Source organism: Sander vitreus, chromosome 4 (genome assembly GCF_031162955.1).
Source record: "Sander vitreus isolate 19-12246 chromosome 4, sanVit1, whole genome shotgun sequence".
NCBI lineage: Eukaryota > Metazoa > Chordata > Actinopteri > Perciformes > Percidae > Sander > Sander vitreus.
The window spans coordinates 10,789,086-10,799,235 of NC_135858.1; the positions used below are offsets into that span (position 1 = coordinate 10,789,086).

General features: G+C 41.7%; 1 protein-coding gene across 7 annotated transcripts in view; it reads left to right on the plus strand.

Moving 5' to 3' along the window:
• tfeb (transcription factor EB) overlaps positions 1-9,723 on the plus strand; it is a 39,665-nt gene extending 29,942 nt beyond the window's left edge. For 5 of the 7 annotated variants that reach the window (XM_078248183.1, XM_078248179.1, XM_078248181.1 and 2 more), the window contains 8 exons: positions 481-579; positions 765-953; positions 1,659-1,748; positions 7,393-7,510; positions 7,740-7,796; positions 8,447-8,522; positions 8,629-8,785; positions 8,879-9,723. In XM_078248183.1, coding sequence (XP_078104309.1) covers positions 481-579; positions 765-953; positions 1,659-1,748; positions 7,393-7,510; positions 7,740-7,796; positions 8,447-8,522; positions 8,629-8,785; positions 8,879-9,454 — 1,362 coding nt within the window. In that variant the 3' untranslated portion in view covers positions 9,455-9,723. The remainder of the gene's footprint in view (positions 1-480; positions 580-764; positions 954-1,658; positions 1,749-7,392; positions 7,511-7,739; positions 7,797-8,446; positions 8,523-8,628; positions 8,786-8,878) is intronic. The other 2 variants (XM_078248185.1, XM_078248184.1) reach the window with 2 other exon arrangements.
• The last annotated feature ends 427 nt before the right edge of the window (positions 9,724-10,150 follow it).

A 10,150-nucleotide genomic window follows, 5' to 3' on the forward strand; every position in this document is an offset into this window, starting at 1 on the left:
CAAAGATAGTACAGAAGAAGAAGAAGAAAAGAGGTCTCACTCTGTAGCTAAAACAGAGACCAGCTGAAATGAGGATCTGCAGCAGTGAGAGAGAGCTGTGCAGTAAAACAAAAATATGGTGTTTTTTGAAAATTAAACCATGTAAACCTATTCTGGTACAACCTTAAAATACAATTATGAACCTGAAAATGAGCATAATATGGGCGCTTTAACATATAAATTATAGATTATTGTTTAGTATTCATCCTTGTATTAAAATAGTTTCAGTCAGTTTGTGAGGCAACAGCAGCTTTATTTGGATCAGATTGTCTTTTAACAACATTAAATGACTTACTATAAATCCTGTATATATTGTGTTTCCACCAAAATGTAGTGAAATAGGAATCATTAACAGGATAAACAAAGAATTGGATCAATGTGAAAAATAAATAATGGAATAAGAATTGATCACATCCTTTGACTGTCCATCCCTTAATACAGGTACAGACCCACCTTGAGAATCCTACAGACTACCACATCCGTCAGTCTCGGAGGCAACAGGTGAAAGAATACCTGTCCACCACCTATGCTACCAAACAGGTACTTTCTGGATGTTATCTGTTATTCCTGTTTGTTTCTCATTAGATCCACTTCATGTTTATATGGTGTTTCTTTTTAGTGTTTGTCTGGTTTGTCCAATCCACACAATATTGCAGTATCAATGTCAGTACTCCGTCATTAACACAATCATCACCCTCTTTCTCCCTCTCTCTCTCTGTCCGTAGACAGTCCATGCAGTAGTAGGGCCGGTGCCGCCCTCTCCTCCCACAAACATGGGACCCACAGGGGGTTCAGCGTCTGCCCCCCCACCCCTTCACTCCCCACACTTTCGCACTGAGCAGCTCATGTCTGGAAACAGCGCCCCAAACAGCCCCATGGCCATGCTCAACATCGGCTCCAGTCACGAGACAGAGGTAGATGCCCACAAGCGTGGGTAGAAAGTGGCATGAACATTAATCCCTGGATATGTTATAAAGTACAGTTTACAACATCCAGATTGAACAAATGTCCATACAATAAGACTTCATTACACTCCTATATAAAATTATGAGGATTGAAAAGTGACATTTTATGAAAGCATCATAATGATTTAATTGGTCTTTGGAAAGCTGGAGCAGCATTTCTAAATGCATTGGTGTTTATGTGTCGTGCGTACAGTTGGTGTGTTAAAAAATGTGTTGGCTAACTGGCAATAACTGAGACTGGCTATCATTGGAATTTAAATGCTCCATTATGGCCTTGCTACAGTAATTACAGCTTAACAAGTGACAGGCAAACAGCAGAATGGAAAGCCCTTTGAACCTGGCAGACTTTGACCCCTCTTTTTTTAGTCTCTCTGAGAGTCAATAGTCTTACCAGTTAGACTCCTTGACATAGAAGTTATCTTTGAAGTCTTCTCTTGAGTGAGACATGCACCTGCATGGCAGTTCACCTGGAGGCCTACATGCCAGAAGGTTTCAGGTGGTTTGTAAAAAATGAGAGTAGTGACAGTCTTCTCTGTATGGTATTTGCTAAACATGGAAATGTAGATTAGTTACAGCTTTTGTGTTCAAGTTAGCCATGATAGGTCTTTAAGCTTGTCATAATCACACAAGTAACACCCTAGTTTTTTTCCCCAGATGGATGACGTCATTGATGACATCATCAGCATGCAGTCCAACTACGACGATATTCAAGCATACATTGACCCCATCCAGATGCCAAACACAGTAAGTAGAACCAACCCACTAACAGAGTGTGATTTCAAGAATCCTTTTTTATTGTCTTTATACGACTAATGTACTTTGCAACCAACTGTCCATTTTCAGTTACATATTTTAGGTCAAAAAATGTCCTATATGGTCCTATATATGTTCAGGAGTTGTTTTTTTGTTGTTGCCTTATTTGAACTGAAGGTCTAAAGATAGAGGACAGCATATGATGTGCAGATTGTAAAGTCCTTTAAAGTGCCCATATTATGAAAAAAACACTTTTTCTGGGATTTGGGGTGTTATTTTGTGTCTCTGGTGCTTCCACACACATACAAACTATGAAAAAAATCCATCCATGCTGTTTTGAGTGAGATACGGTTTCTGAATGTGTCCTGCCTTCAGTCTCTGGGTGAGCTGTTCAAAATCGGCACGGCTTGTGACGTCATAAGCCGAAACGAGCTGGCTAACCGCAACCGTTAGCTCGTAGCGTTAGCGTTAGCATGCTAACGCTAGCATGCTACCTCGTTCTCAATAGCAAAGCACTGCTACAACATGTGCGCCCTCATTTAGAAGTCTCCCAGCTAATCCTGCCTTATAACTGACCGAAGTTGGAGAAACAGCCTTTTTTTTACTGTCTATGGAGCTAGCTAGCTGACATGATCTACATCTGAGCATGTGCAATCAAACATAGTACAGAAGAAGAAGAAGAAGAAAAGAGGTCTCACTCTGTAGCTAAAACAGAGACCAGGTGAAAAGAGGATCTGCAGCAGTGAGAGAGAGCTGTGCAGTACAACAAAAATATGGTGCGCAATGAGCATAATATGGGCACTTTAATGCAAATTTGTGATTTGTGAATTTTGTTAAGAAAAATGGCTTGACTTAACTTGGATACTTTGGCAACTTGTGTTTTCCTTAGAACAAAAGCAACATGCATTCAAAGAATACAAGTTAGTGAAGTAATGTCTTAATAAAATAGTGTTGTAATAGTATGAGAGGATTTTAGTGTCCAGTACAATTCAGGTGTTTGAGCGATATCTTGATTGGAGTCATTGACCTTTTACTTATTTTTTATTTAACCTTTATTTAACCAGGTAAGCCGTTGAGAACAGGTTCTCATTTGCAACGGCGACCTTAAGCATAAGCGTGCAGGACAACATACAGTTTCACATTCAATACAATACAGGAATACAATAGGGCACATGAAGTGCAGATTAAGTAAGCATTACAAAGCCGGCGCAAAGCGAAAGTGATATGGTAATAACACAATATACATGAATAGACAGCCCTTATTTTAGATTATTACTGAATTATTGAAAATGGTAAACTGACCAAGTAATTTAGCAGCTAATTTTACTTGTTTTAAGGTAAAGAATATTTTTAAGATTCAGTAATAGACAAAAGGACTTAATAAAATAGAGCTTTTTGTTGATTTTGTTGTTTGTATGATAATATAATTTATAAGGAATACATTTGCAATGCAACACACTATATGCATGTTTTGTGTTGGTCCACGTGGTTCATACACCTTTTTATTGGTGCAACAGGCAGTCCACAAAACAGAGGTATATACATAGGAGTAGACTAAAATAGGCATATAGACGACACAAGACAGAGAAAAAAAAAATAAAAATAGATAACAATATTGTTATTATAAATATGCAGTTGTTGAAACTAAAGCTTGATTTATGGTTCTGCGGAGGCTCCATGCAGAGCTTTCCCCGTAGCCTACATAAGTGGCCTGATGTTTATACTTGTGCGTTGGTGTGTGCCTCGAGCCGGCATGTGTGTTTGTGTGTGTGGGGGGAGTGGGTGATAGAGCGAGGGAGAAAGTGAGAGAGTGACGGCGATTAGCTTTGGAGCAAGTAGTGACTCTAGAGTCATAGTGAGAGAAACAAAGTGTCTCCCCTGTTCTTTCTGACCACGGTGGGAAATCTGTAGCAGGAAAAGTTAACCCTCTCCTTGATTTCATGTTGTTTATGGAGAAGAAGAACCAGGAAATGAGTTGGGGGAAATGCCGCCACGACACGTATTTACATTTTTCTAGAGGTGCACGTCAGGCTACGGCGTAGGGTCCGGCATAGGTTTGTCTCTCCATGTACGTACTTACGTAGCAACGGCGTAGTTTTTACGCAGAAGTATAAATCAAGCTTATGGGTGGTTATGTAGAGCACACGTGCACACTGAAAAATAAAAGACATAATTATAATAAATAAATAATAATAAAACAATATAATAATAATTAAATTAAAAAAAAAAAAACTTGGCACCCCTGGTTACCTTCCATGGCCCTGTGAGGGTTCTATGGCCCAGATGGGGGTCAGATGGGCTGGACCTGCTATACACTCAACCCTTGGGAGGGCGCTAGCCCTTTGCAGATATATGTGGCCCCTTCCCTAATGTTGTATTCATGGAATATGTAGTCCTCTGAAACCCTCATCCACTTCAGGTTATATTTTGTGCTCAGTCTGCCCTAAATGAGCCATAGAGCGGGATATGCAGTGTTGTCAGTACTCAGACATTGGATTTTCAGTAGTCTGTAATTGCAGTTCCTGCATCTGTGCAGTCTTTCTCTGTCACCTCTTTCATTTATTTTTATGTTCTTAGTTTTTGTTGCTGTTATCAGGGATGGTGATGGTGTTTGTGCAGTTGTTAGTCCTGTTAAACCACAATATGTGTAACAAATGTTTAGTGTTGTTGCAAGGCAGCCATTGTAATTTTGCTCTACACTTGCTTTCTTGGTTGTCAGTTTATTCCTGTATGTCCCCATATGTCCTTATGCACCCATATACCCAGTCACACACATACACAAACTCACATACATACATGCAAACGTGTATAATTGACTCCAGCACTAAACATTCTCTCCTTTAACCATGCTGGACATAGTTAGAAACTGTAGGAAAGACATGTCAGATGAGGACTGTACAGTTCTTTGTGTCTAAGGGACCAAACTCAGAAAATTAACAATTAAACTGCCAGCAGTTAGAGTTCAACTTGTTTACAAGATATTCTGAGAGAGAGAGAGGGAGGTGGAGAGGGGGAGGATAAGATGGGAGGAGGGAAAGGGGGATGAGGGCAATTTGTGCACGGGGAAAACAGGCTGAAAGTCCAGTTAGGGGAAAGTTCACTCTTGTTTGGTGGGGAGCGGAGGTAGAAGAAAGACAGGACCGGTGTTGCTGAGGTCAGTCTCCCAAGCCAGGGGCGGCAGTGCTAGAGAGACTTGTGTGTGCTGCTGGTGCTTGAGAGAGAAGAAGAAAGACTGCTGGCCTAGTGAGGGAAGGAGTAGATGATGAAGGAGATGAATAAGACATATGCCATTGTGGAAGTTATTGAAGGAGAACAGATTCAGCTGGTAAGACACTGAAGTGCTGTTATTTGTCAGACTGTTTTACATGACTTTGGTTAATGTCGCAGGAGTTTAGCTTTCGCTCTGAGTGAATCTTAGGATGCAGTGACGGCTCTAACTCCCAGCCTCGGGTCCCTGATTATAAAATGAGCCACAGCAGGGGCGGCGGGATAGGTGAGGTCTTCAACCTTTTTTTGTGTGCACGTGATGGTTGGTTCTGTAAGACTGGAATCAGAATTATTGCACATTTGAGTTGATATTGAGCGTCGTGTTGGGTTTTACCGTGCAATTAGAGTGTAAATATTAGTAGGTTCAACTACTGTAGGCTCATCGCATTGAGTGGTCGTCTATCTGACTGTGTGAGAGAGGGAAACCCAAACAGCCTCCAGTAGCTGTATCTGATAATATGTCCTCTGTTGATGAGTTTAATCAATGTGTGTGTGTGTGTGTGTGTGTGTGTGTGTGTGTGTGTGGTGTTTGTGTGTGTGTGTGTGTGCATGCGTGTGTGTGTGTGTGTGTGTGTACCTTCTTTTAACATTACACTGATTGATTAGATTAGGCGATTGATCAACCCTGAGGATGATCAGTGTGTGTGAAGCCAGCACAACAAAGCAACTGGGGGAGGAACACAAAGCACAGATTGATAAGTTAATACTGCTGCATTTTCAGAACATGTTACTAATGCTGTGTAAAGTGTTTTGTGTTAAAATAAACTGGAAACAGAACTCAGAGCCTTATTCCCAACTGACAGACCAGTGCGCAAAATGCACCTTCTAATCCTAATGGGGATTAAAGCGGAAAACTCCATGGAATTCTTGGAATCTCAAAGTTTAGTAAAAGCCAGGAACACCACTGAATACCAGGCACAAGTGATCAGTTCGACTCTTAAGTGTGTGTGAGTGTGTATGGATGGTTACACTGAGCCATATTGAGTCGCAGTCACGCTTGCTTTTTCAATAGAGTTAGATGGGTTCTTAGTGGAGTGGGGCATTGTGAGAGGTAGGCTGCCTGGCCAGGAAATGGGAGGTCAGTGCAGAAGCATGGAATACAAATTAATTTGAAACTGAGTTTTCTTTCCAGCATCAGCAGAAATAATGAGGTTATCATAATAGGATGGGGCTTTATAATCGCATTTTATTTGGAATTTTGTCATTTATAATGATGCACAGTTTTGCTTTTAAAACTAATATGACAATTTTTTTCCAGCCGTATTATGTTGTTTGAATGTGATGAAGATGAATTAGAAATGTTCATTTCTTAACATAGTAAACATTTTAAACATTTCTATATCTAATCCTCACATACAATAACAGTTGGCAAAGGTATACAGCATGATAATGTAATTTCCTCCTCACTAGTAAAGATGTATTCATCTCTTACAAAGCATATCGTTTACATACAGAAGTGAACCTGTGTGTGTGTGTGTGTGTGTGTGTGTGTGTGTGTGTGTGTGTGTGTGTGTGTGTGTGTGTGTGTGTGTGTGTATGTATGTATTTCTGCATGTGAATGTGTTTGATCTCACACAGTAGCCAAAAGATAAGGTATCTTTTCCTTAAAGTTCTTTATCTCTCAGGCCTCATTAGCAGTGTCACATTTGCCCTCGCTTCATGGAGTACGATACGATTCGTAACAAGGCATAAAAAAAGTCCATTGCACTCAAACTATACAGTACAATTAAAAGGAAATCATCTCTTTTTAGGAGTCCATACAAAACTAAGTTTTACACAACGTCTAAAGTGCAAGAGTAAGGAGACCACTCCACAGGTGTGAGTTCAGGAGCTGGAGAAGGCAGAGGAGAGAAACAAGCCATAAAGAGAGATAAAGTAGATAGGATGATAGTCAATCATTGCTGCGTGTTTGGCAGGCTGCTTTATGTGTGATATTATTGCATTATCTCCTGCTATCGGTTCTTTACAGCACACTTAACGTGAACACTGACTTTATAAAAATACTTACCAAGGTATATGGAGCTGTAAATGGGTAGTCTAGGAAACAGATAGAAATAATCTAGATTTAACACCAGTGTGACCTGAGTTTGATTTAACGTTACTTATTGTTTTAATTACTTTTTAAAATGTAATTCAACTTTAACATTCAGTCCGCTCATATTATAGTTAAAGCATCTGTTCATTGACAACAAAGCATTGTATAGAGGTACACATAAATGCTATTCTCTCTCTACTTGCATTCTGCACAGCTCACTTAATGAAGTGATTTAAAAAAAAAAGAAGTCATTTTTTATTTGTGGATTGTTGGTTTTCTAAATGTGTATATTTGTTGTGTGTATGTGTGGCTGTGTGTCTGCGTCCTCCCCAGCTCCCCCTGTCAAGCAGTCACTTGGATGTGTATACAGGTCCGGGGATGAAGGGTCCAGCCATTGCTATGACCAGCAACTCCTGTCCTGCCAACCTGACCGTCAAAAGAGAACTGTCAGGTGCGACAAACCAAGCTGTACATTTTTTTATACTATTGCGATCAGCATAAGTTCTATAAAAGACATTATATAAAAGACAAGTCATTGAGTGAATGTAACACATTTGCTTCCTACAGTACCTCGTCCTGTAATTTATGTTGTGGCATTTGTTGACGCCATTCATAAACTGCTTCTGTTGAAAAATGGCACAGTCTCAGCCATTAGTTAATCACTTTTTGTTATTGCAAAGACGCAGAAGCCCGTGCGCTGGCCAAGGAGAGACAGAAGAAAGACAACCACAATCTGAGTAAGTCTTTCCCTCAGCATGCTCTACCCAAATCCTAAATAATGTACCACCTTCTCTACTTTCTCACCCGCAATACTGCACATACCCTTAGAAACATGTACACACACACACACACACACACACACACACACACACACACACACACACACACACACACACACACACACACACACACACCAATAATCTGTCTCTTGCAAGAAGGTTTTATATAGCCTTGTGCTGATTTAGCTGACATAGTGCAACTAGTGGATGTTTAACCTGGTAAGTTCTGCTGTCCTGGCACTTAAGTGTAATTACCTGTGACTGTGTGTGTGTGTGTGTGTGTGTGTGTGTGTGTGTGTGTGTGTGTGTGTGTGTGTGTGTGTGGGCGCGCACGCGTGCGTGCCTAAAGTTTGTCCCTTTTTGTCTTTTACTGTGTATATCCACTATGCACTGATCTATGCTTTTCTCATATGCACTACAATGACAACCATGTGGATGCTATACAGTACATACTTGAGAATTGACTTTTGTAGTTCTAAAGGCCACAATTAGCCTTGAAATGTTTTTATTATAAGTGCTGTCTTTAATGCCTTTGATTTCTCTGTACTATTATATTCATCGTGTATTTTCTTCTGTCTCCCCTTTGTCTCTTCTTTCCTCTTCAATAGTTGAAAGGAGGAGGAGATTCAACATCAATGATCGTATCAAAGAGCTGGGCACCATGATCCCCAAAACCAATGACCTGTGAGTTGCTTATATAACAGTGGATGTTCAATGTGGATACTTTTTGGAATGCATTCTGTTACTGCCAGTTACTTATCTATGGAAATGGCCTGTATATACTTTACTGTGTGCATAGTGATGTGCGCTGGAACAAAGGCACTATACTGCGGGCGTCTGTGGAGTACATCAAACGCATGCAGAAGGATGCACATAGGTCAAGAGAGGTAGAGAACAACTTCAAAAGGATGGAGATGGCAAACAAACAACTGATGCTACGCATCCAGGTAACACACCTACACACACATGCAGAGAAACACAATCACAACAAAGACAGTAAGCCGAGACTGACGATGTTGCCCTCTGCCCACTGTCTACAGGAGTTGGAGATGCAGGCTCGTATACATGGCCTGCCCAGCAACTCTCCTTCTGCCCTGAACCCGCCTGACCTGATGCCTTCGTATATAAAGCAAGAGACCAGCCCAGAGGAGAACCTCTCTCACCCCCTGGCACACGCCCACCACCAGCCCCAGCACTTACCCCAGAACCAGGGTCATCCCCAGGCCCAGCAGCACCACTTCCTCCCGCAAACCCACCTCCACCCCCAGGGCCAGGTTCAGCAACAGCACAGGCAGCTGCCCCCGCTCCCCCAACACCTGCAGCAGCCCCAGCCACCCATCCAGTACCCAGCTGTAGGCAGCTCCCAGCCCTTTGACTTTACCCAGTCGCTGGACTTGTGTGATGGGATACCCGGCTTCTCAGACGGCATGTCGGGGCTAGGCGACCTGGGTGGACTGGACGTCCAGGGGACGAGAGGCGAGATGGGCTTCCTGATGATGGACGAGCCCTTGTCCCCTATGGGAGGAGACCCACTGCTCTCTGCGATGTCGCCTGAAGCCTCGGTTGACTCCAGCCGCAGATCCAGCTTCAGCATAGAGGATGGAGACATACTGTAGACACATACGCACACACACCCCCACATTCACAAATGCATACACAAGCACATGCAGATGCAGAGGTTTCAGAAAGGTTGCCGTAAAAATGTAAAAAAAAAAGCATAAAAAGTGACAGTTCATCAGCACAACACATTTACAGCACATAGGGCAGAAAGGAATCTACTACCAGACATGACATCATTCACCCATTACATACCCATACACACACACACACACACACACACACACACACACACACACACACACACACACACACACACATATATACATCACACAATTTGAACATACACCGACGACACTCATTTGTGGTACAATTATTTCCCCTTAACGACACGAGCAAAAGAAGGTACACGGCCCTCACACAGTTGAAAACATTCTGCATAGTGCAAACGTTTGCACGCACACACACAAGCGCATGTGAGATAAACTGTGCAGCTTGAAACTTTGCCCAACAGAGCATTTACAAGGGGTGAACCAACACTGCCGGGTCAGGAGTTATATAGCACACGTGGCCTTGTTTCCATAAAGGTGACTCTGAATCATAATTGAACCAGGGACAAAACCAGCAGTTAATTAGATTGACGTTATCAGATACAAGGACAACCGAAGTGCATTGTCTCACTTGATAGAGGACAAGTTATTTTCTCCTTACATCAACCTCTTTTAGTAACCATAAATGATTGAGCAAGCGATAGT